Source organism: Furipterus horrens, unplaced genomic scaffold (assembly GCF_987537825.1).
Source record: "Furipterus horrens unplaced genomic scaffold, mFurHor1.1.pri manual_scaffold_4, whole genome shotgun sequence".
Lineage (NCBI taxonomy): Eukaryota > Metazoa > Chordata > Mammalia > Chiroptera > Furipteridae > Furipterus > Furipterus horrens.
In genome coordinates this window covers 186,696,879-186,724,240 of record NW_028327174.1, presented here as the reverse complement: position 1 = coordinate 186,724,240, position 27,362 = coordinate 186,696,879, and the positions used below count along the sequence as shown (strand labels likewise).

The window sequence follows — 27,362 nt, the reverse complement described above, 5'->3', positions numbered from 1 at the left end:
TGAATTGTTTTTTATATTCTTAGAATTAAATCAGTAATTTCAGCAGCAATGTTTCCCAACACAGCATTGGCTGTCACCGTGTATCTGACAGTCACACAAAGATTATCCCTTTATTAAAGGAATCTTATAATTATAAACCCATTGAACAGACAGAAGGAAACACTGCACTTAGGAATTCTGGCATGTTGGTGTAAAAAGGGTCTTAAGGAAGTAGCCTTCTTTTCTTAACATTTTATGACAGTTTCCCTTCCATTTTAAGACTATAAATGTATAAAAAAGTAAAATGATACTTTCCCCCATGCTGATTTTTAACAAGTAGTATAATAGAATTAATCCACTGAAATAGTTTTCTCTTTATTTTCAGAGTTTGTATAGAACTGCTGAGGCGAAAAAGAACTACCAGGAACCAACTGAAGACAAAAGGGCAGGAAAACATTCTGATGTGAGGCAACAAAATATATTAGATAAGTTCGTACAAATGCTGAATATCGAAGTTAATGTTTGGGAATGCTGAGGTTTTCAGGGTCACTTATAAATAAAATTTAAAAACTAAATATTCTTATTAAACGCACTTCAAACAGTAAGCTCTGATAACCAACAAAAAGAATATATGCACCTTATAGTCCTGTGTTATTACATTGTTCAAAAAAAAATACCCAGATCAAGGGAAATTATGCTGCTATATTGTCCTTCTATTAGATTTCTCTGTAAGGTGTTAAGTATCAGGGGGAAAAAAAAGATTTAAGTTGGGGTAGGGCAATACTAAAAAAGTTCAGAATTCTTGTTTTCTCTTTTTGCAAATGTTTCCCTTTCAAAGAATTAGGGATAATGTGGAAGAAAAGCTAACCTGGAATAATACACATGAAACAAGATTTTGAAGTTGGCACCACTTGACAACTACAATATTTCCTTCTGTAGAGGCCACTAAGTGCTGGCTCAAAATATTAAACAACTAAGTACATATTCTCACGGGTCACACATAGAATGTCGACTGGCACAGCCCAGCCCCTTAGCACAGTTTCTCAGTTTAACTACATTAAGTGATAGCAGCAGTGATTAACAATTCCACATAAACATCACTAACACACATACGAAAGAGCACCCTATTACAACATGCAAAATCTCAACAAAGACATCACTGAATACTACACAATGCATAGAAATTGTAACGGTTTTTGGCAAGGTTTTTTTTTTGTAACAAATATTTTATAAAACAAAAGTTCTTTTGTTATAAATGCTATTTAAAAAGTTGTAATATAATGGACTGTAGATATAAAAGTTCAGTTTGATAAAGTTGGTCTGAGTGGATTCATACTAAAATGGGCCTGCTTCCTCATCCAGTATAATCATTATAAATTAATTTCTAGTGGAAGCATACTAAGGTATTTGATTTATAAAATATAAGAATTACAGAAAGTAAACAGGCATAAAAATCACTTAATACAGTATGTACAATTACTGTTAGGATTACATATTGCTGATGTCTTCCTTATTCTACCAACCGCAAATAAATATATTATGCCAAACATTTTCAAAGATCTTTGAAATGAATGTATAATGGTAAAATGCTAATTCCAGTGTAATATAAAGAATATTAGAAGTCTAGAAAAATTCAACACTGCATTCAGAAGATAAAATTTCATTGTACTTCTTTAACATCCTAGAATTCCATCTTTTCCCTTCAACTATGATTTAGTAAATATAAATTGTAAAATAAAGATCTGTAAAATGCTTTTTGTATTTATGCTTGAATTCCCAGTTAGAAGAGTAAGAGGTTAATATGAAAATTTACAAATATTTTCTATTTCTGTATCTTCCTGTTGCAGGTAGATCTCTTTCACAGTTCCCATTTTCTTCCCCTTTCCTATCTCTAAAACAAATTCACTTCAGAAACATTCTAATTATGTTGATAGAAATTTGAACATTTTGATTGAAGCTATGTCCCAAACCTTCAAGATGACTTTTAAAACTTTCCATAGACTAAAACGGGATATTGCAGACTGCATTCAAAACCAATGATACAGATGCTATATAGCTGGATATTCAAATGAATACCAAAATTTTAAAGAAATTACTTTTTAGTTTATAATCATTATAGATTATAATCATTACTGAATTCATATTACTAAAAATTGTAGTTTCCCCTCTATAAATAATATAAATGGAGGATAGATGTTTGTTAAAATAAAAAGGCAAATGATTACATTTAGAGGTTATCTCATCAAATTTCAAAAGAAGTTGCTAAAATCAAGATATAATACTACACAATCAAAAGTGAAAATACACATGCAAAAAAAAAAAAAAAAAAAAAAAAAGCGTATTTGAAAACTGGTAGCCTGAATGTACTTCTAATAGAAACTTGACTGAGGGCTTAAACTGTTTTATTATTTTGAAAACAAGGATATCCTTTCTAACTCAGTGAAAAAGTAGGGTTGTTTTCCTCCCCTAAACTATTTACAGACTGGAACTCAGGATGCCTGGGTTCCCTTGGGTTCTGCTCTTGGCTTGGATTGTAACAAGGTGTGTACACCTGGGCATTTCATTCATCTAATGTCTGTGGGCCGCTTCCCTCTTCTGTAAAAGAAAGAGGGCTGGATTACTTTAATGTTTCTAATACTCTGACCTAATTAATTTTCTGATCAGCTTAGTATGCTAATCAATACTCTAAGTCTAATTCAACTAGGTCACTGTTTACATAAAACCTCAATTTGAATGTATTAAAAGGCTATCTTTAAAAAAATAATGCAATCTTCAATTACGACATCAGGTCTTTCCTTTAGCTTTGGCAGACTCAACTGGTCATTTTACAAATAGGATGATGGACCATAAGAAATTTAGTTTATCTTTCTTTTCTCTGTTTAGAAAAGTGACATCAGAATTGTTGGCAGTTTACCAATATCATCCCCTTCTCTGTTTTTATATCATTCAAAATACACCCAACACCAACAGGATGACATATGTGGTGTATTTCTTTACCCCAGTATAGAATCTCTTAAAATCATCCTAGTTTCATCACTTTGCCTTACAAAAAGCTATGCGCCCATATGATCTCAGCCAGATCCTACTGAGGAGAAGCAATGTTTGAGTACCATGCATTAAGAAAAAAACATAAACAAAAGACAACTGAGAATGTCCTGGCCAATGGGGTTTCTTAATAAGCACTGCAAATACCTGCAACACAGCACATGGTGAATGTGTACTGATACATCTTGCACACCTAAGAAATATATTAAAATGACTGAGAACTTGTTCATTCTTTAGTATTTATAACAACTTTTTTCATAATTGAACACTTTAAAAATATTTTACTGCAATAAATTATCACGCACTCCCCATGATGTTTTCCCCTATGCCTGGAAATTTATTTCCTTTTTTTACATAGTAGGGAGTTTGCTTTATTTTGGCTAGAAAAATAAAAACTAAAATATATTCTTGCTATAAATAAAGAAAATCAGCCAGAAAAAGGCTGGTTAAAATCAAAAGTGTTGGTCTCTAATATATTAAACTTAGAGATAGTCAAACTGGAAAATATATGAATGGTTTCACAGTTCATTTCTAATTCTGAGAATCATAAGGACAGCATTTTCCCCCAAAAGCTTTGTTATATAAGCAATAATTGATTAAACAAAAACAAAATAAGAACATAACATTTTATTGTAGTTAATTTGCTGGCCCCAAATTTACAGGCAAGACCAAACTCCCTGGCAGACTGCCCCCACTATCCAGTATCTGGCTGACGGCAACATCACTTCTGGGCTTGAGAGGTGTTCTCCCTGCCTAGAACCTCCCCACTCCCTTGTCTCAATTTTAAGGAACTCTTGAAATTGGGTTTTTGGTTTATGTGGGATAAAAACAAATAATCACTTTTAAAGATAGACTTGCTTCTGCATGTACACACCCATCTCCACCACGGTGTTCTTTACAGAGTGACAGAGATGTCTGCTCTCTCCTTCTGGCCAGGGCAAACAAACTCTGCTCAGAGTCCTATCTCCCAAAACCCACAGTAATGGAGCCTACGTGACATGCTGACACACATGACTGTGACGGCACTGCTCTCCTTCTGAGTTGAATGAATATCGGTGATTTTATCACACCAGGGATTTCATTCATAACTCATCACTTCAGAGCCTCTATGGAAGGAAGCACAGCAAATGATTTTGTGAACAAGCAGCTGCAGCAGAAAAGGTTCCAATTTCAGATCCTGATGCTCTTTAGTATTAACGATAACGTGGGCAACCCATGTGACTTCTCTGATTTCCTCATTCAGAAACGAGAAATAATGATACATCCACCCCGCAGGACTAGTATCCTACGGAATTAAGAGAACCACCTTACAGAAGCAGTTAGCGCTATGGTAGGTTTTGTAAGAACTCATAAATGACGTTCACTGATGACACTGTACTTCCCTAAGCCTGTGTGCACCTATGTGAACATAATGGATGGTATACAAAATGGTTTTGCCTTATTATTGATTTTAAAACAGGTTCTAAGGTTGGTTCTCCACGAAATACTCAGAGGAGTATTATGTATTCTACGACTATTCAAGGGCTAACTTACACGAGTACAAATTTAGGGAAACTATACAAAACAGTCCTGGCATAGAGATTTTTTTTTTTGCTGGGCTCTCAAAAATGAAATGAAACTTTTATTACAGTATCTTTTATAATTTCTTTGAGAGCAGGGACTATGTATGTGTCTTTGTACCCTCAATGAGCCTAGATACTAGGTGCTCCGATATCTGTTGCTGTGGCTGTGCATTTTTGTCTCAGTGAAGTCTTCATCTCACGCCACTGGAAGCTAAGCCTCAGGATACAGACAAGTGAACGCAATGAAGATTTCAGCTAGCAATGATCTAACTAAAACACCAAAGAGACCCACCTATGCTAGAAACTTTTCACATCATTCCTTTGTAGATCAGGAGGTGACTGATTATAGGGAAATGTGAATTAACACAGGGAAAAATTAACATCAGGAGAAACACTTATAAAATAACAAACATTTTAAATAGCTGATGTGCATTTATGAATCATATTCAAACCAGCCCTCCTAACCAAGATAACAAATGGAATCGCAAGAAAAGCTCTGCTGGATAAACATCTTGAATATCGCTAACCTCTTCAAACATGGTTTTTAAAAAACTGCTACCGTCTGGTTTTCAGTAGCCAACCACTCACATGAACATAGAAAACTGAATTACGCAGCGATGTCATTTTTGTTACAGACAGTGCAAAACTCCCAGAGTCATGTGAGGGGCACTGGAAAATGTCTCACGTGACATTACATTGACTTTAAAGTGTAAATGTTGCAAACAGTTTTAGTGTTTTTGTGTGAACCATGGGACGGTCTGGAAAGGCAGCATATGCTATTGCAGTGAATACCTGCTCAACTGTGTATAATGCTTTTGCTAAAGCACCTACATGATTTTGGTATCTAACACTGTCACAGTTATGGATATAATTTTTTAAAGTTATAATAACAAATAATAAAAATGGCATCCGGCAGTGGTATATCCTCAGTTTTGTTAATACAAAACCACAAAATTTAGAGGTAGTTGCAGATAATTTTTCATAACTTAACTCAAACAGATACTAATTCGGATATATGTCTACCAAGTCATTCTTCCAAAAACAGTTTTCTAAATCTGTCACGATGTTCGTATTTGGTTTCAGTTATCAAAGCAAAAATAAATAAATAATTCACAATATCCATTTAATTGTGTTCTTCTAAACAAAAATGCCATAGGAATAAAAAGATTTTAATTTTAGTACCTCAATAAACACAAATGGAAATTTGAAATTTCCTAGTTGTGTTTTTCATTGCTTACTGACTGCCCCTCTTCCTCATGACAAACTTACTTTGCTGTCTAAAACGTATCAAGAATGTTTTAAAAATATGTCAACGCAAAAATAAAAAAGCACAATCACATTTTAAGTGTTCTTTATAAAAAACTTTTCTTCAACATGAGAGGTACCCTATGTAAAAATATCCTTATTCTTAAGAAGTTATTTTACTGTAGGCTGTCCTGTGCACTTACAGACCAGTTACAGAATAAGGGGAATGGGAATGTTTCGTAGAGAACCAGGAGAAAGAGACCCAGGGTTCAAAATGAACGGAAGAGAGGGGACTAGAGAGCAGAGTGTGCCGCCATGAAAGATAACTCGGCAGCCCCAGAGGCCTGGGAAGACAATGTGTCCCCGCATCTGGTTCATATCACGGGAAACTAGGAGTTGGAACTGAGAAAGGTAAATAGAAGAACTCTGGAGTCAGATGACAGACAACCATTTCCTTAGCTCTAATCTAACTGATTTGTCTTGATCTCAACCTAAAATGAAGATAACTCACCCTCCTTTCAAAGTTATGGAAAGGATTAAAGATAATGTACATAGAAATAAAGTTATATATTGAAATGTCTGAAGAAATATATACCAAAATATTAACAGCAGCTATTTTTGGGTAGCAAATGTGTATATATTTTGTTTTCTTTATCTGTATTTCCTAATTTTCATACAATTAGTAACTATTTCTTATATAACAGATGCATATAAGTCACTTAGCACCGGGCTGGAACACACACTGGATAAAAAATGGTGCCTATCATCATTATTGATACAAAAAATAAAGCAAGATTATCTTCCGCCCTTTCTTTTTGTTTGTGGATGCCTCTCTATGGAGGAAGTCATGAAATGAAGTTGATTCCACCACACCAAGGCCACGACAGATGTCCCACTCTTGAGCCAATGGAGAAAGGTCACAGCTTAGAGGAAAGGGTCTTCCTTAGTGTTGGAAAGAAGTGCCTAGTTGCCTGGCCATGGGAAAGATCAGCTAATGTGTTGATTTAGCAAAGCAAAGCAAAGCAAAATTAAATTTGTTCTGGTTGTACAATAAATTAATATACAACACATCACCTACCTTCCTAGTTAACTGAATTATGAGGTTGCCTTGAAGAACAAATACTCCCCAATTGAATGCCCAGATCCAACAAAACAATTAAGATTTGGTTTTTTTATGCATTAATGATTATACAGGATGGGAACCTAGCTCAGTTTTATTGTGGCCCTGATGTCTAAATTTATTTTGTTTTTGAAGTATCTTAACTAATAAATCACCACAGGCTTCAAGACTTGAAAATAAAGACCTTGGAAAAACTACCACAGGGGCTGCTTAATCAAAATTATTATTATTATTATTGCAGGATGATGCAGATAAATGCATTCATATTTACTACAGAAGAAACTGCACAGTTTCAAGAATGCTTTGAGTTCAGCTAAATCTAGTAACAAATGCTGTTACCTAAAATGAGTGTCAATACTGCTTTGATCTCAACTACAGAGTCAAATAATCCCCTGGAGAAAAGATACTGAAGTTTAATGCTTATAAATAAATAATGCAAGAGGGATTTTAGCTTTGAAGAGAATGTGTTTTTTGCTGTCTTAACTAGTGCTTCTAGTCTTTAGGAAGCCTTTCCCATTCTCTACTTCTCTTTATGCTTGGTATACAATCGAATGCCTGGGAACATTTTCAAAACTTTGGTAGTTTTAAATTTCTTTTAAATCTGATAATCAAATTTCATTTACACTGATTTCTTAGGGAACAAAAAATTCTATCCAGGTTAAAGCACGACAGTAAAAATGAGTCATGTAATAGTTTTTTTTTGCCACAATAATGGACTTTGTATATTACTTAAAAATTATGTATGTTCCAAAATGAACTTGATCCTTCCTTCTATTCCATCCCCTCCCCAAAGGAAAAAAATGTTAGCTAAGCCTCTAGATATTCATACATTGCAAAAAATTAGATGCAGGAGCTAAACTTCTAATTAAGTAAAAAAAAAAAAAAAGCATATAAATAACTTGATGTGGAGCTTATATCAATACTTTCATATCTTGGATGTGACTGACAAATTTTGTATAAGCAGTAAAGTTAGTGTAATAGAAAATTTTAAAAAATTAAAAATATAAAGCCATTTATTAAGTAGACTAGCAATGAGCAGTGCAGTGCGAAGAAAAAGCAGGAGTTGAGGACCCAGCATCTAGCATGACTCTCAGTTTCCTTTTGGACAGCTGTTTAAAAACAGAATTCCTTCTCTATTTTGTGTTGCCTGAGAATCACTACGGTTTTGAAAAAGTCTGTAACAGTAATTACACTGACTCACCCACAAGTACGTTTGTTTTATGCTTATAAATACTATGTTAGTAATACTAAACTATCTCCATTGGCTTATTTGTAAAAAGAAAAATATATTATAGATTTGTATTTTTATAAAGTTAACACTGAGGGCAGAGGAAGGGACATGAGAAGTAGTGTATAATCACAGTTTTTCTGGACACAGTACCCAGACTGGGATCAGGCCCAAGCCACCTGGTCAAGCAGTATCTGAGGAGGAGTCGTAGGAGGCAGAGACGATGAAGTTGCCGCTGGTGGAGTGCCCCGCCACCGACTGGGCGGCCTGCTGGCTCAGATTGTTACAGATAAGCACCAGCTGGTTGCTCTGGGCCTCCGACAAGGTGCTGCAGCTCTGATACACACTGAAGTTGGTTTTCCTGCCAGGGATGTTGCCCTTCTCACACATGGTCTTCACCATCTTGGCCAGCTTGTTCTTGCCCAGGGCCTGGCAGTTGTACCAATGCAGAGCCGCCAAGTTCACAACCGGCTTGATGGACAAGTAGAAAGGGGCATCCTCGTAGCGCATGGCAGGAGGCCGCCGCTGGGCATACTCCTTATAGTCCTGCACGGGGCACGTCTGCGGGGCGTGCTGGGTGGCGTACACACGGGAATCTGTCCCCCCTCTCTTGGTTTTGGCATTCAGGTCACCGGTGTCTTGACCCATCCACTCTAAGTACTCCAGCCCCGTCTCTGTTACCCGGAGGCGGATATCGCCCCACTTCAAGGTAGACCCGTGGAAGCCTGTGCAGTGCCCAAAAGCTTTTGTGTTGTTGAGCCAGACGAGGTTGAGCAGACCCTCGGGGTTATAGCGGCTTAGCAATCCCCTTTTCCGCAGAATGAGCTCATCAGCAAAGGTGAGCTTCATGGACTTGTGGGGCTTATTTCCTTTTCCTTTGCAGCGCAGTTCAATCTGCTTCTGTTTCAGGGCCTCTTGGGAACGCTTGAATTCCTTATCCCTGGTGATACTGTAGCCGTACCTGTGTTCTTTCAGGTACCGTTCAAGTCCGCACTGGTAATTGGCCAAGCTGTTGGGTTCGTATTCGGACCCATCCTTCTGCCTCGCATCCACAAAGAAAGAGGCGAGGTAGGCGTCCAGCTCTTTACAAGGGATGACGTAGATCTCTCTCGTTTCAGAAGGGTACTTGGAGATGAGGAACTCGCGGAAATTGCGGAGCGCAGTCTGCGTGCTCCGGATGGTTTTCTCATTCTGCTCCCTGCTGAGCTCAGCTGCTCTTTCATCCTGGTCTGCAACAAATTGGGGAGGGGAGGGATAGAGAGGGTGTTGATGAGTTCAGAAAATGCACTTTCTACTCTGAAATAAAGTTTCCTCTTATAAGGAAAAGGGAAAGAAGGAATCAGTTTTACAGAGATGGCTGATAAATGTTATTTACATACCTGTTGCATTGTAATAGCCAACTATTATATTCGCAAATGATGTACGGGACAAGAGTAAGGCCAACTGCAATCAGAAGGAGCATCTCATGTCATTGGCACATAGTTTAGTGCATGAAAGTGTGTGGAAGGAGATTAGAGGCTGCCTTTCTTTTAGGAAAAATGTGAGACAGAAATGTGCTATGTATCTATCCTTGCAGTGTGCAAAGACCGCATTACAAGTGACATTCATTCTGAATCACTTCATTTGTGAAACCAGAGGCTGTACTGGGTCCATTTTATTGAATTAAGCTAAAACATGTGAATTTATTTAGCACACCACTAGAAATCTATACCTAAAAATTGCTAAACAAATCATTTACAGCAGTTAATTCACCTATTCTACAGTGATTCAGGTAAATACAGTTTATAAATATTCTGTATATAATTGCTGCGTAGTTTGTAATAAGTGATAAAAATATTTGGTATTTTGGAATGTAATGAGGATAGAACTTCACAGCTACAAAGGCAGGATGATGGAATTTGAATTAGGCTATTACTATAAAAGATGTAAGAAGGGGGTGGTCCGTCTCCTGGATAAACTGTTTATTATTTATACTCTGCATTATGGACCATCCATCATTAAGTAATGCTGCTGAGGAGTAGAGGTTCTCACACTCCAGTGTACTCCAGAGTCCATCAGGATGCTCAATTAAAATCAGATTCCCAGGTGGTGGCCAAGGAATCTGCATTTTAGCTAGCACCTCCAAGGTCCGGATGAGGTTCGAAAGAACACACTGAAACAAACTTCCAGCATTTATGTCTAATGAAGAAAACTCTACTGTATTTTACTCAGTTTTTTGTTCCGGTGATTTAATTCAATAATCATGTTATTTCCTTTTAGTAATATATAATTTAAATTTGGAATTCTAACATTAACAATAAAAACATTTTGTCAAAATCACCACTATTATATCAGACATGGTATGTATGGGACTCAAAAGAGGAATCCTAAAAATGAAACTACACAATAGAAAACCAGGCTATCCAATTGACTGTTGAGAGGCAAACATTGAGTTTGTTTTTAAAACATAAACATGTAATTTCTGATTCTACAGCACAACATACAATATTTCTTAATTTAACTATCTTATTTAGGAAAACTTTAATTCATAAGGATGCTCAGTGGAAAGAAGTCTTTGCAATAACAGCATACAATAGTAAAAATAAATTTTCTAATAAACTGAATTTTATTTACAAAGCACACTACTTTTTGTATTACTGTACAGATTTATAAATGATGTTATTTTAAAATGACAGTCCTAAGATATAATTGCCTAAATCTTCATAACTTTATAAAATGAAATAAATTAAAATTCACTAGACTAGGAAATTAGGTGTTTTATAGGCACATTTTTAAGATAATAATTCAAAAATTCAAATATACAGAAGTATATTTTGTGCTTCATTAGACTTAACTTTCAGTTATGCTATTTTCTTCCATTTGAAATTGTTTATATATCAACAATGAAGATGTGTATAAAAATGTGTCTTTTTCCATCAAAGAGATGAAGCCAGAGGTTATATGTAGCTTTTATCATGCTGGTTTCCTTTACTGTTTACATGTAAAGCCAAAGGGACCAGCACATCTGTTTATTTTGGCTACTTGTTCAAATATCTATCACAGCAGTCTTCAAACTTCAAACAAAGACTTTCTAAGAAATAAACATTCACAGACAACTTTAGGGGAAAAATTTCCAGTCCCTTAACTTTCCCATGGAACCTTTTCTAAAACTTGTCTGAAGTGAAGACTGAGTTTGCACATGTTTCCATCTCAAATCTACCATGATACATATTCTAGGGTGGAAAAGGCTTTAAGAAGCCAGCGACATTTATAAATTGGTTATTAAATCCACCATGGTTCTTATCCTCTGTCTTATACATATTCTAATTTAGGTGAAATGTGCCATGAGAAACAGGGTAATTGGGCCTGAATTGCAGTGTTCTGAATTTAGGACTTTTGAAAGGATTATAGGTTAGTAAGGTTGATTCTTTTAACTGAAAATGGAATATTTTTCAGGACTACCAAAATGTTAAAATTTTATTCAATTCTTTCAGATGCAGTGTGCTTCTGTTTCCAAGATGCATAACAACTCTTAATAAATCATGAAATGATGATTCTAGTTATGGTCAATCCTCATCTTTATATAATACTCAATATTTTCTACCTCCTTTTTACAAAAATACATAAATGGAAACTAACATTGAAAGGATGTCAATTTAAAAATGAGTTTTCCAAAGTTCTTTTAAAGAGTGAGTAAAGGAGTTTAAGTCTGCAATTAAACAACATTAGTCAGCATACTCTAAGTAAAAGGTATGAGTGACCTCAGTTCTTGAATGAGTGGTCACTTATTTCTTACTGTACATCCCGAAGAGCCATCATATTTCTTACTTAAACTTACCCGAAGCTTTTCAAAACAAGAAGCCATCCCATTAAACTTAGTCCAGATATCCCTCCCCTCCACTTTTCAAAAGTTGTATTATGTCACTTCACTTTTGGAAAAGACCTACATTAGTGTTATCTGTTTTCGCTAATGGGAAGAAATCCAAAGAGGATTTTCACTGTTGTAAGACAGCATTCAGTGTTGGTTTTGCAGGGAGCCCTTTACAGAGGCAGAGCAAACTCTGAACAGCCCGAGTAGTCTGGCCAAGCTCCTTCCCTGGGAACTAGATTCAGCCCCTCACCATCAAGCTCCCATCGTTTCGAACTGTGTCTGTGGGCACCTGTGCTGTATCTTGATTTATATTGTGCATCCTTGAGCAAGATGTGTCCTAAAGTATCAGAAAAGCCAAGAGCGCTTATAAAGATGGAATGATGAGCATCAAACCGTACATAAATCGAGTGTTTCAATTGTGGTGAATGATACAGGGACAGTGTAAGTCAATGATAATTGCTTCTTCACTGTATACCATTTCGGCTTACGGAAGGTTTCATAGGAATGAAACCTACTTTCACAGTCAACTGTGGTTCAAAATGACTTACGAGACCACTGGAAGCTTTTTCCAGGACTAATTCCTTAGGAAATAAAGACATACCAGCCACCACACAAATTGCTACAAGAAAATATCTTTATCTCACTTCTTAGGATAAGGAAAAAAATAACTGTTGAACAAAAGTCCACACTAGAATTAATATATCCATAAAATCAGGGTCTATCTCCCTCCCCCCAACCCTGATCTCCACTTTAGAAAGATATTACATGGTATTATGGTGCTGCCTATTAGGTACTTACTTCTTCCATATATGTATTCATTTGAAAGATGTCTCCTCATGACTCTTTCCAGGTTCAAAGAAAATAATCTTGGTATTTAAAAAAAATATTCCCTAGTTGGTTATCTTAGGAAACTGGCCAACTTCAATTTATTTGTCTAGGGTTACAAAAATCCTATTTGCCAACATTCATGTCTCATGTTTGAAAACAGCAATAGTTCCTAACCCCTGCAACTGATTGAAAAATAAAACAGTGAGCTAGATTTACTTTAAAAATGAAAAACAAATTGATATATAAACATTATAACTACCAGAAATGCATTAAAAAGCCAGTGTCTTTTTTTTCTCCTTTAAACACTCAAGTCCTTGCACATTTTTCTGCATTCTCCTAGAACTTTAAAACACAGGCTATTTTCTAGGATTGTTAGCATTACTAATTGAAGCCAGACTTGTATGGTATTATAGCTACCTGACCAGCAAATTATTTTTTTGCTTGGTTAATCTTTTCTAATAGTGGACACAAAACACATTTCTTACATAAACACTGAGGAGCACGACAATTTAGAACAATAGTACCAGTCAGTCTGGTATGATTCTTGATGGTGTTTCTCACTGAAGCAGAAATCATTTAACATAAACATGTCATCTGCCCATTTCTCCTGGTTGTATTAGTTATGTAACTCTACAACACCTGGAATATTTTCTCCTTAATAAAAATTTAGAAATAAAATACAGCACACACACAAAAATACCAGTATTATTAAACAAAGTACAGGCAAAAAACCCCACATCTCTTCCTCATGCATATTTACTGTTTATCTGTGAATTGAATCAGGTCAAGGAGCCACGAGTGCTGGAAGGTGGGGTAAGGCGTCTAGGCATTGGCCTGGCTGATCCTCACAAAAGGAATTAATTTATGGCCAATAGGGTGCAGGAGTCTGCATTTTAAATAAGTTCCCGGATGAGTCTAACATAGGCGTGGTCCAATCGGCCGTGCTTTAAGAAATAGCGTCTTATCTCTCCCTCTGGAACACCTAGAAAATGACTCCTTCAAATAAGCCTCAGCCCAAGCTCAGCCTGTTACAGCACTTGCCATCCTGAGGGAATAGCAGATTTTCTGATCTGAATTCTTTTTCTTCTCCTGGCAGAATAGTTGCTTCATACATACATAAATAATAAGTGTTTAAGTGATTTCTGCTTCAGTGAAAAATACTATCAAAAATCATACTGGACTAACTGGTATTATTGTTCAACAAAATAATGAATGAGTTAAAGAATTATTTCCTCTCTGAGACCCTTTGGAGTCATACTTTTTCTACTGTAACTTTTCTGGACTTATTAAGTTCAACACTGTTTCCCTAACTGCCAAAAACAGTTTTTCAAATCTCATCTTACTTGGTCCCTTTCAGGGCATTTGACCTAAGTAATGTGGCAAATGGTTCAAGGCTCCAGCTCTGCCAGTAGGAATGTCATTCAAATCCTAGCTCTGCTGCTTAACCAGCTATGTGAATTTGTATGAGTTTTTAAGAAAAACTTAAGCCTCAGTTTCTTCAACTGTAAAATTGATATACAAAATAATAATTGTACTTATCTCATACAAGTGGTATGAATATTAACTAGATAGGAAAGCAGAACACTTAGCTTAGTATTGGGCACATAAATCATCTGGTTTAACTCTTTAAACATATCACTGCTTAGAAATGTGTCCGAACCCACAAAATCAAAGGCTGCTTCTACTGAGTTCCTTGTCTACTGATGCTTTAAGTCGTAGCAAATATTTGCTATTCTTTCAAGCTAGAGCTATAAAGGTCACCAATGTTAGGCATATCTTGTCAGAGACATGTAAACAACTGGAGTTAATAGCTATATCTAAAACAGATCTTAGGAGACCTTCCGTTCCACTGAGCTAGAATCCCGTGATTTGCAAGCTTACTGTGTCACTATAAGAGGAGACATTATGTGGCTGTATGAATTCCGTATAGTACTAAAAGGTAAAATCATGCAATTCTCTCTTCCAAGAATTTTTGAGTTAAATTAAGAAAATGAAGGTTTCTCCTCAACTGCTCCCTCCCCTCAGAAAAGAGCTGCAGCATCCCAGGTGGGACTTAATAAGCCTTATGGTCAGTTCTGCTAGCGAGGGACAGCTCTAGGCTAGCCCACATTTGCTTAGGAGAGAATTCAAATGGGCTTCACATATGAAGGAGATGCAACATTAAATGACAACTAAGAAGACACAAAAAGGCAAAAAGGAGACCAGATGACAGGAATGAATAAAAACCAGATGAAGCTTTTCAAATCTCAAACTTAATTTCAAGTCAGGAAAGAAATTAAGCATTCCAAAGGCGTAAGAAAGAACACGAGAGTAAATATTGTACTCCATTAATCACAATAAGAAGCACTTTTGTCTTGGCCAAACTATATTTTAAATCAACTCTAGAATGTGGCTGCATTTTCAGGCTTAGCGGCATGAAACCCACATGACTGTAATTAATGTAATAAATCATGCTGTGGATTTTCTACAAAATCTGACAGTTCTCATTGATATACTGCTTATTAGAGACTATAGAAATTTCTCCTCTACTTTTTATTATACAGCCAGAGACACTGAATCAAGAGTACCTTCTGATATTTCTGATATGTCTGAAATATCTCCTGCTGGTGTACTACATAAAATATATATGCTGCCATCAGACTTTGATATACAAAACATCACATACAATTTCCAAAAAGGAATCAGTTTTTAAATTCTTGCTTTTCTGCTTAAGGCACTTGTTTAAGATACACAGATTCATTATAGATGTGATATTTACACTTTCCAGTTTCAGTCCTGAAGCCATAGATTTGCACACATGGTTCTCTTTCCCTATTAATTCTATGATGACTCCATTACTATATAGCACAGAATACTGTTTAACAGGCATTATTTCATCAACCTGTAAGGGTTCTTTCATTGCTTTCAACATCTGACTCTTAAGCAAAATTTTATTGAACAGCAAATCATTTTTTCAAAGTAAAAACTAGTATTTGCGCAGTTCAGGAGTTAAGCAATGACTACATTTCAGCTCAGTGAGTTTACATATCCTTGAACATGCTTTGCATAAATATCTTCTAATTTAGAAATGTCTGAAGTTTTAAAAGACAGATGATTGAAGGGTAACTATTCACAAGAGGGAAAGGTTATTTCATGTCTACTTCCTCTAATAAAAATAATTTTATTTGTTTTATCATAAAATACATGTTTTAATATAAAAATTTCCCCAAATATACGTATAAAGAAGAAAGCAAAACTACCTAAAAATTCATCACCCATGGGTAGCCATTTTGGTATATAGCTGACTTTAAATTTTAATTTAAAATATTACTCTTTAATCACCAAGAGTCTAGCACATTCCATCTTAACTATACATGTCAGTTTTCTTTTGTGATTTATTTTATTTTTCTCGGCAAATTTGCTTTGTCTTATGTTCAAGAGGAAAATTACTATTAACACAGTAATGCCTGAATAAGATGATCCTTTTGATCATCTAAAATTACAGGTTTTAAGACTTGAATAAGAATTTGCCATTGGGCTCATGATCTACTGGTGACACAGGAATTCCTTTCTTAGCTACTGAGCATTCCCTATGTCCACTTCTGCCCCCCTTCAGCCTGTTCACACAGCAAGCAGCCTCAGTGAGTTTTCCCGAAAGGAAGCAGAGGAAATGAAAGCTACCTTTTTTCTTTCTAGTTTCCTATTTTCATAGCTGCTTCAACATTCAACAGAGATATATTCAGTACTTCAACCTGACAGAGGTTGTTTTAGGCACCTCTGTAAATGTCTCCTCAACTGTTGAACACTTTTACCCGCTCCTTAGGGAGACAATGAGACAATAAAAGCAGATGGAGAGTGGGACTAGAAAAGGAAGAGTAAAAACTGTAAGCTTTGGCAATGAAGTTTTTGGAGAAATAAATAAAATGGAGGGAAAGTTAGTTCAGGTCCAGAAGAGGACTTGGAGGTGCTAGGAGGGAGGATGCTGAAACGTGGCAAGTAAGCCTCATGGTCAAGGGCACCCTGGGAATCCAACTGCCTAGGTCAAGAGTCCCAGCTCTCCCACGCTTTTACTGTGTGATCTCTGACAAGTTCAACCATTTTACCTTTCGTTTCTTCGCCTATAAAATGGAGTTAATTGTAGTTCTAACTTCATAGAGCTGTGGGAACTGAGTTCCAGAGTAATTAAGTGAGATAATAAGCACTCTCTAAGCACTATTTTTACTGCTATTTGGCATGTAGTAATCAAAGACAGCTAACAGCATATGACCCAGCCTACTGAAGAAGAGCTTGGAAATAAAATAATCATCACCGCCTGTTCATACTTCATCTGAGAAGCACTTTTCACGAACTGCCAAAATTCTGTGGCTTCAATGACTGAGGACAAACTCAAGTACAATAAATGAGGTAGCATCTGATGAATTTAAGAGATGAAATGCTATACCACAATAGAAATAGTTACATTAAATAACAAACTTTTGATTAGAAACCATTTCTTCCTTTAAATTTACATTCAATTTACACGACTGATTAAGTTAGTTAGTGAGGATGACCAAAATGTGAAGGCATCTTTTACTGAAAATGCATAATATAGTCAAAACCACAAAGGAACTATTAATTCGAAACAAAAGACGTATGGCATATAAAGCAAAGAAAAACAGATAACATAAAAAGGGAAATGCACAAAACTCTGATAAATTATCTCCTTTTTTCCTGAGTTAGGCTATTAATATTCATCAAATTGCATCCAACTAGTAACCTAATGGATAAGAGGATGTTAACTTTAGTGGATAATAACACAAACCATATTTTTTAAAAGTTCACGATAGAATAAAAATTAAAGTATTTTTCTATATAGATTAGCTTTTTATTATTACTCATTTTAAGTACAGGCAAAACAGGAAAATAAAGGTTCTTCTTAATAAGATGGTTGCTTTCCATTACATAGAATAATAATTTAGCAGCAGTTAATTATAACTGTACAAAGATGCAGAAGAAACCAATACCAGATTCCTGTCCTGTGTCCTTAACTGTGAACAAACAGACTAGGCACCAGGAAAAAAATGTCAACTCTAAAGAGAAGGATAAAGAAAAAGGCACAGAAAACCAAAGGAAAAGATAATTCAAGGATAGAAGGTAACATTTTAAAAAACTTCTAATTAAAATTTTCAAAAAGATGTGAGATTATAAATAGATATAATCCTTATAAAAGGAACAAATACTAAAGGAAAACTTTAAAAAATCATATGAGAGGAAAAGAATTTTCAGCAATTTAAAGATTCAAAGTTCTCTTTCCACCGTAACCTTCTTGGGAAATTCTTTGGTGGAATTCAGCAAAATGAAGAAAACAGACGAAAACAAAATCTAGGGAACAGTAGATACGACCTAGAGGAAGCCTCAGGGTTGGGGTGGTGGTGGATTACCTTACATTAAATCAATTAGTCCAAATTGAAGCAGAAAGACTTAAGAGCCAATATGGTAGGGATGGGGGCACATAGATGCTACCAAAACTTTTAGGAAAACACACACACACACACACAACTAAAAACTAAACAGTATCATGTCCCATTGATTGTAAGGTATACTTCACATTTTTACATACCTGAAATTTGTCTCAGAATCCTTGGAGATTATAGTTTAATTGGTCACATGCTTTTTCTTTCTTTGTGAAACATAAAATAATGGTACATCTTATAATGAATGACATATCTTACAATCAATGACATTTCAGATGCAATGAAATGGAGTAATAATATAGGATATACTTTTTGAGGACATACTCTCTGGACCAGAAGTTGCTCTAAGCACTTTCCATGGATTAAGTCATGCATCCTCACAACAACTGGAAGAAACATTCTGTTTTCAGTGTCCCAGAGGTCACAGAATTCATCAGGACGGAAAGAAAAACTATGAACAATATTTATGTCAAAAATAATATAAATGGTGTTTTCAATTTTGAATGTTCAGAGTCAATCTAAAGATAAAGCAGAAACGACAGTCACGGCCACAAAAGAGAAATGAAAATATTGACAACCTTGTGAAATTAAGAAGATGGTGAGAAGAAGGGAGGGGAGAACAGTGGAAGGATAGGAGCACCAGTATCTTCACTCTGAGGTTGAAAACAGCATACTTATTTCTCTCGCATTATTTTTAATTTTTCTATTGGTTACTTGGGTGTTTTAATAGCATTAACAATCAAATATTAGAAGGGTCATAAAAATGAGTTAAATCTTCATCATTCACAAGGACTTTTAGCTATTTCTGAAATTGATAAATCAAGAAAAAAATCAAGAAAGAGAAATATAAACAATTTGTTTAGAACTGTGGAAGAATGAACAGAAAGGCTCAAAAGAAGTTTTTTTGGAAGAGTGAGATTATGTGGTGATGAGATTGAGGTGAAACAGTTATTGTTCAGCAATATTATTTTATTGATTGCCACATACATGTATTACCTTGGTAAAATGAAAAAACTGAAAAAAGGCAATAAATATTATTGTTTTTGTCTAAGAAAGCAATTCTGTAGTTGTAAGGCAGTACTGAAAAATCAGCTGGATATGTGTATCATAACTGAAGTAAAAAAACCAACTAAGGGGCATCAATCATTAAATCAGATCTGCTTGGTTGTAAATCTGATCACTGTTCACACCTAAAATAAAACTTAAAATAATCTTGTAGCCATATAAGAATAATTTATCATCTTTGCCATGTTATATAAATACTTCTTCTGGGTCTAATACACTCTTGGGGATATAAGCCATTAGTTACATTAGTGAAATCAAGACTGAAAGAGAAGTTATCGCTGGGTCTGAAATACTGTGGGTGACCTGCACTTGCCCATGCCTGCTGAGACCCAAGATGGTCAGGCAGCTCAGTCACTGAGGAGAGAAGAGAAACAGGGATGAGAGGACATTGAAGACGTCACTGCTTTGACACCAACTTGTCTGCCCTGAATCATACATTACTTCATCTTTTCAGTCGACAAGGAATGAATACCAAGCCTAGAAAATCAAAGTCAGTGCCTCTTCAATTCTGACCTGCTTCCTGGCTTCCTAGCAGTCTTAGTCAAATCCAAATTCATTGAAGGGAAATTACCTTCTCAGATTTATAGCTAAGTGTTAGTTTGCTGTATTTAGGTACATTTTTCATATTTGGAAATCTCAATTATATTCAGGTGAATTTCTATATATAAATAATATGTAAGAAATATATATTTAATTTATATAAATAATAGTTTTATTTCATTGGTAAAACAGAAAAATGCCTTTATTTTAAAGACGTACAGTTAATTGGGAAGACTTTCTTGTGAAATATTAAAAGAAATGACACTAAGAAAGAATGTGCAAGCATTTGAGGAAAAGCCTTTCAGAAAACCAGCAAACAATTATATTTTTAATTTGTAAAGATAGGCCACTAGTTGTTTGCAAAAACAAGCAATATTATAATTTAAATATAACTAGCCTCATGTTATTTTTAGCTGAGTAGAAAGTTGTTTCACATAAATTATGATGTGGAATGGGCTGCCTGTAGCCTGTGCACATTTAATTTCCAGCTAAGAAAGACCTGACTTTTCATTTATCATACTGGCTTAATTATTCATTTAACCACTTTTAGTCATATATCATCCCAGAAATGTATTATCTAAAGGCAATCAATTTAGGCTTACAAAGTCATTCACAGTTGAACAGTATCTTGGTTCCTTTATTTTTTAAGTGGAGATGTTTGAGAGGGCAATTGTTAGGATGTCTCTCTCCCGTTGAAAGAGTGTAGGCGGTACGAGAACAGGAACCATGCTTCTGCCCTGTGCGCTGCTGTACTCTGGTAGCCAATTTGTAGTCTTCCAATAGATATTTGTTTAATGAATATCATGGCATGTTTCAGCATTCTTAACACTGGTTTATCCTATACACAGAGAGTTATGACTTCATTGTAGATAACTGTGCCCTGAGGACTGTGCAGTGTTACCTAAAACAGTGGTGTACCTTTTGACAGAGAATACAGGGAGGCCGCAGAGATCCCAAGAGGCCAAACACTCAGAGGTCATCAAGGCCTGTACTTTCGAACTCCTGAAAACATCCACCTGCCTCCTCCTCTCCGGTGCCCATACCGTTGCCTCATTTGAGCACTCACTGCCATCTCCAGCCTGGACTGCTGCAATACCCCATGAAATGGCTCCTGTGTCTCGGTGTCTACTTTCCCACTGCTGTCAGTGTGATCGAAGATAGTGAACTGTGTCCCTCTGCTCCCCTCGCACGGCACTTGTGACCTCACTTGCACAGCCTTCCCCAAATGGCTCCAGCCCACCCTTCCAGCAGCAACTCTCCTGACGCCTTTGAGTCCCACTCTCCAATCCTCGCTTCCCTAAGCAGTCCGCTTATGTTCGTGCCCTGTCCTTGTTCATGTCGTTCCATCTACCTGAAACACCATTCCTTGTGTCCCATAAGGCTGAGTCAACTGCTCCTCACCTATGTTTCACTGCATTTTATATACCTCTTTCTATATACTTGGAGGTGGAGTTGTTGGTTTGCCAGCCTCCTTTTCTAAACAATGATATACAAGGAGTAGGAAAGCTGACATTCATCTTTGTATTTTCAATAGCCCTGTCATATGGTTGATCCTGAAAAAATGATGTGTCCAGATGTGCAGTAGAAAAGACACCAAGACACATGTTTCCCTGTTCCTCGTACAATGAATCCTTCTATTTAACTCTAGGTCCTTTTAAAAATGATTCTCAGAGCCTTGGCTGGTGTGGCTTACCAGCCTATAAACCAAAGGGTGACCGGTTTGATTCCCAGTCACGGCACATGCCTGGGTTTCAGGCCAGGTCCCCAGGTGGGGGTACGCGAGAGGCAACCATACATTGATGTTTCTCTCCCTCTCTTTCTCTCTCCCTTCCCCTCTTTCTAAAAAAATAAATGCAATCTAAAAAAATAAAAGATTCTAGAAAAAACTGATGATCTCTTTGGGATACAGTCTAGCAGCCTAAACTTTGGAAAAGGGATAGGCATGACCTGAAAATGAAATGAGAAGGGAAGCAATCAGCGGTTTAGGCCATTCCTGCACCAAGACAAGCAGAGGTAGGGACCATGGGGCAGAACAGTGACTCACTCCATCCTTCTCGATTAACAAGTAGAAGACCAAGTTTCTTCCCATTGTAACCCCAGTCATGCCATCTTGTTATTTTGTGCCTCATTTCCCATCAGTAAAATAAAAGAAACAACCTCTTCATGGAATTCAGGCAGTGTTGATAGATAATAGAGGACATTTTGTATCCGTATTTTTTATTTTTTCCAGCAAAAGTACTTAATAAAATTCCCCAGGACAGCATCCTATCATAGCCATAAGGAGGAAAGCCATAGCATTGAAATTTATGACTATTTCTCAAATTCTTTGTCCATAAATAAGTATACTAGAAGACAATGTTAGTAAAGTTTTACTTTCTTACAAGAAATTCTCTATATTCAGTAATAACAATAACAATGTCATAATGCCCTCATCACTCTGCAATCAGTATTATTTACGCTTCACAATCTATATTTTAAAAATATTCACATTTAAAAATATACAGAAAAGTATACAGAATAATATTATATCAGAGGACTTTTTATAAATTAATTTAATCCTATATCAACCCTATAAAATAGATACATTATTTTCTTCCTTTTACAGAAGAGAAAGCTAAGCCACAGAGAGGTTAAGTAACTTGCCAAAGTCACCCAGAAAACAAGTAGCAGAGCCGGGATTTGAATCCATCCAACTGTGTGTCTGATTTCCATAATTAAGCCCTATACTTACATTTGCCTCTTGTATAAATAACTCCAAACTCATGTTCCTGTCATTCAGATTTAACACGTTAATACTGTCGTATTTTTAATGTTTTTAAAAGAAAATGCCAGAGATACAGTTCAAGTTTCCTGTGCACCCATTCCCATCCTCCCTCCTCCCCAAAGGTAACCACTGTTATGTATCTACGATAACTTTTCACTTTATGTTTCATAACTAATTATATGTGTGTTGTGTGTGTGTAACATATAATAATAAATAGTAATGTTTGTTTTTTTTTAAGGTGTGGTGTTCTGAATACTATTATGCAACTTTGTTTTCAAACAAATATATGATGCATATATTCTACTGAAAACTATATCACAATGCTACTGATAGACATTGAGGCAGTTAACTGGTTTTTTCCTTGTTATCACAAAGTTTCAATGTACAGCCTAGTACATTTGTCCTTTTGAGGAATATATATATATATATACATTTATATATTATATATATATTTATATATATATATATAAAATCATCAGAGAAATGCAAATTAAAACCACAATGAGATACCATCTCACACCCATCAGAATGGCCATCATCAATAAATCAACAAACAAGTGCTGGTGAGGATGTGGAGAAAGGGGAACCCCTTTTGCACTGTTGGTGGGAATGCAGACTGGTGCAGCCACTGTGGAAAGCAGTAAGGAGATACCTCAAAAAATTTTAAATGAAACTGTCTTATGACCCACTGATCCCACTTCTGGGAATTTATATGAAGAAACCGAAAACACTAATTCGAAAGAATATTGCAGCATTTTTTACAATTGCCAAGATATGGAAGCAGTCCAAGTGACCATCAGTACAGGGGTCCCCAAGTCTTCGGGCAGAGGACCAGTACTGGTTTTGGCCAGTTAGGAACAGGGACACACAGCAGGAGGTGAGATTGAATGTAATGTGCTTGAATAATCCTGAAACCAAAACCCGTTCCCCTGGGCCATGGAAAAACTGTCTTCCATGAAATTGGTCCCTGGTGCCAAAAAGGTTGGGGACTGCTGCATCAGTAGATCAATGGATAAAATAACTATGGGACATTTACGCAGTGGAATACTACTTGGCCGTAAAAAAGAAGAAAATACTACCCTTTAATAGCATGGATGGACTTGGAGAACATGCTACATGAAATAAGCCAGTCAGAGAAAGACAAATACCATATGATTTTACTTACATGTGGAATCTATGGACAAACTGAACTAACAAGCAAAATAGAGACAGACTCACTTATAGAGAGCAGGCTGGTAGCTCTGGGAGGCGGGGTGGTTAGGGGGTGGGAGAGTCAAGGAAAAAGGAGAAAGGACCCATGGACGTGGACAACAGTGTGGTGATTGCTGGGGGGAGGAGGGCACAGAGGGGATTAATGGTAATGAAAAAAATACAATAAAAATAAATTAATTAAAAATAAAATATTGTTGCTTGGGGTGTGAACACACAATATAATATACAGATGATGTATACCTGAAACCTATATAAATATATTAAATTCAATAAAAAGGAAAAAAAATTGCCTAGCAAAGCAATAAGAAAATAAATATAATATTCTAACATATGCAGTATTTCTACAATGATCTAATAGAGCCTCAAGCCTATACAACATTCAGTTTAAAATGATAAGAACAGATATCATACTTGATCTTAGCCAAAAGGCCAAGAAGCGATACAACATTCAGTTTAAATGTACCTAAGTCAGCTTTCAGCTAGTTCTTCCAGAACCTCTTTACTTTGCTTAGTTCCAACTAATGCTTTACACAATAACTGTATAAGGTCCATCTATATATATTTATTCACATATATTTGGATGTGCTGGATTCTAAATTAAAAAAAAAAAATCTATGTTTAGATGAAGACTATAAATAAATATACAAAAAGAAATAAATACAACTTTTATAGCACAACAATTTACTATAAATAAACATGCAATGCAAATAAATAAAACTCTTATATCACAAAGCCTAGTCTGGGCTCTGTGGAACAAGGTAAATTATAAGTTAACTTTCTATATCTTTCCCAATAGAAAAAGTCAGGATTTTATCTGTCCCATTGATGTTTCCAATCCAAATAGTGTTTCCCTAAAGTTACTAGTATCTTAGCAATATAATATCCTTCCACAGAACAACAGACCAAAATATCAGACCCATTCCTTAGGAAATCCCCACTACCAGTTCTTCATACTGTTTTTTCTTGAAGGTTCAACTGCAAGCTAAACTAATCCTCCCTGTGACGGTAAAGCCAAGTCATAGTTTAACAACTGTATTGTATACGTTGTGTTACCCTTGGCCATGTTTGCTTTTTATAGCTATCATAAAAAGTACAATTTCATTGAGAGAAGGAAAAAAACGAAGAAAAGTTATCTATACAACAATAAATAGATTAAAGTAGTTTTCCAATAGATTGAATTTCTTTTCCAAAATAATTATATAGTAAGATACTTATATTTGGTTTAATAAAGAGCCCCAATGTCTCATTTACTATCCTCCAGGCAGCTCTAAGTAAATCTTGCACCTTGCTTTGCAGGGGTACATAAGTGGAAAGGCGTGCAATACACGTAACGGTATTACTGCGCTGTTTTGGTACACTGACCCACTTTGCAAAGTATAACTGTACTCTCAAATACAAATTAAATGAGAAGGCAGAAAACTGTCAGGCTAAGTCTCCTATATATTTTTTAAAGGTGGTGGTGGAGGGAGAGAAACAAATAGACAAACCAGATTCACAACGATTTAAGTAAAAAGGTACTATTTATATCTTATATGTATCAAGAGTCAGATTTCCTAGTACTAAGACTTTCTCAACCTAATAAATATTGTATCGAATTATTTGAAGATTAACCCAAAACCATATTGTTATTAAATGATTGAAGTAAAACTTTAAAAAAAGAAGAAAGAAAGGGAGAAAGGGAGGGAAGGAGGAAGGAAGGAGGACAGGACAACTCATGGAATGGGAGAAAATATCAGATATATCATTTATATCTGATCACGGACTTATAATCTGAATGTATAAGCGCTCTTATGACTCACCAATAAAAAGATAATCTAATTGAAAATAGGCAAAGGATTTGAATTTCTCAGAAGATATGCAAATGGTCAAGAACCACATGAAAAAGTTCAACATCATTAGTCATTAGGGCAATGCAAAGCAAAATCACAATGAGATACTGCTTAACACAACAAATAGAATGACCATGATTTTTAAAAAATAGAAAATAACAAGCATTGGTGAGCATGTAGAGAAATAGGAACCTATTAAACAGCTGGTGGGATTGTAAAATGGTGGAGCCACTTAGGAAAACAGTATAAAGGCAGCTCCTTAAAAAGTTAAACATAGAGTTACCATATAATCCAGCAATTCCACTTCTAGGTAGTAGCCTAAGCAAAACAAAAATATATGTCGACATAAAAACTCGCCCACAGAAAAAAACAATAAATATTATACTTTATAAAATCCCTTAAAAAAAAAAAAAACTCACATACAAATGTTAGTAACAGCATTACTCACAATAACCAAAAAATGGAAAAAAACAAAATGTCCATCAACTGATGAAAGGAAAAAGCTTGGTATTATCCATAAAATGAAATACTATTTTGGCAATTAAAAGGAAAGAAATGCTGATATATGCTACTACATAGATCAATCTTTAACAAAATTATGCTAAGTGCAAGAAGGCCATCACAAGAGGCTATATAACACGACTCCATTTATAAGAAATGTGCAGAACAGGCAAATCCATAGGGAGAGAAAGTAGGTTAGTGGTTGACTGGGGCTGGCCAGGAGGAGAAACTATCTGCTAATGGGTATGGGGTTTCTTTCTGAGGTTACAAAAATTTAAAAAAATTAGATAGTGGTGATGGTTGCACAAGTCTGTGACTATACCAAAAAACACTGAAATGTACATTTTGTAAGAATAAATTTTATGGTTATGGGAATTATATTTCAAGAAAGCTATTATTTTAAAATGAGAGAAAAATAAACTGAAAAGTAGAATTTCAAATCAAGACATATTTTCAATTGTGTATTTTACTGTAATACCATGACCGAGTTAGGAAAATCACAAATCAAAAGTTTCCTTTGGTGATCTTAAGGTTGACACTAACATTGGGAAAGCATTTTGTAGAGCAACTTAATTCTAGGAAGTTATAGGGTAAAAGCATAGGTACCTCAGGCCTCTAGGAAGCTTTCCCCCCAATTGTGACTTTCTTGAGAGGAACTAAAATAAAACCTAAATGTGCCACAAAATTCTGCCTTCTATATCTTCTCATGTCTCTTTATCTTTGTCCATGTTTCTAACTCTGGCTCATTAGATTTGAATCATGAACCTAAAAGCATGACATCCAAACCCCCTCCATATAATAATAACCCAGAATAAGTATGGAATGTTAATATTACAGAAGATTAGATGTTAGAATTACAGATAATTATTTCCCTCTCCTATCAATCCATTCCAGTTAGACTCGTGTATTCCAGAAATACAAGCTACTCGATTCTCCTAAATTTCAGAGAAGAGGTCAAATACTTAAAGCAAACAAACAAACAAACAAACAAACTTGTTTTAAACTGCCACACCAACTCAAGAAAATAGAAATGCCAAGTTGGTTCAGACACGTAAGTAATAATGGAGAAACATTAGGTCTGTTGTCATTATATACTTAACTCAACATCATTTTGGCTTCAAACAGCAACCAAATACCTTGACACTAATAAGACAGCATTAAA

The 27,362-nt window shown here is 35.6% G+C and overlaps 1 protein-coding gene and 1 pseudogene across 2 annotated transcripts in view; both read right to left on the bottom strand.

Moving 5' to 3' along the window:
• KIAA1958 (KIAA1958 ortholog) overlaps positions 1 to 27,362 on the bottom strand; it is a 53,580-nt gene that overhangs the window by 19,316 nt on the left and 6,902 nt on the right. Inside the window, exon 3 of one of the 2 annotated variants that reach the window (XM_090275962.1) lies at positions 8,413 to 9,408. The exons of the other annotated variant lie outside the window; for it this stretch is intronic. Coding sequence (XP_090132088.1) covers positions 8,413 to 9,408 — 996 coding nt within the window. The remainder of the gene's footprint in view (positions 1 to 8,412; positions 9,409 to 27,362) is intronic. 2 annotated transcript variants of the gene reach the window in all.
• On the bottom strand, positions 24,201 to 24,311 carry LOC150013561 (U2 spliceosomal RNA; annotated as a pseudogene).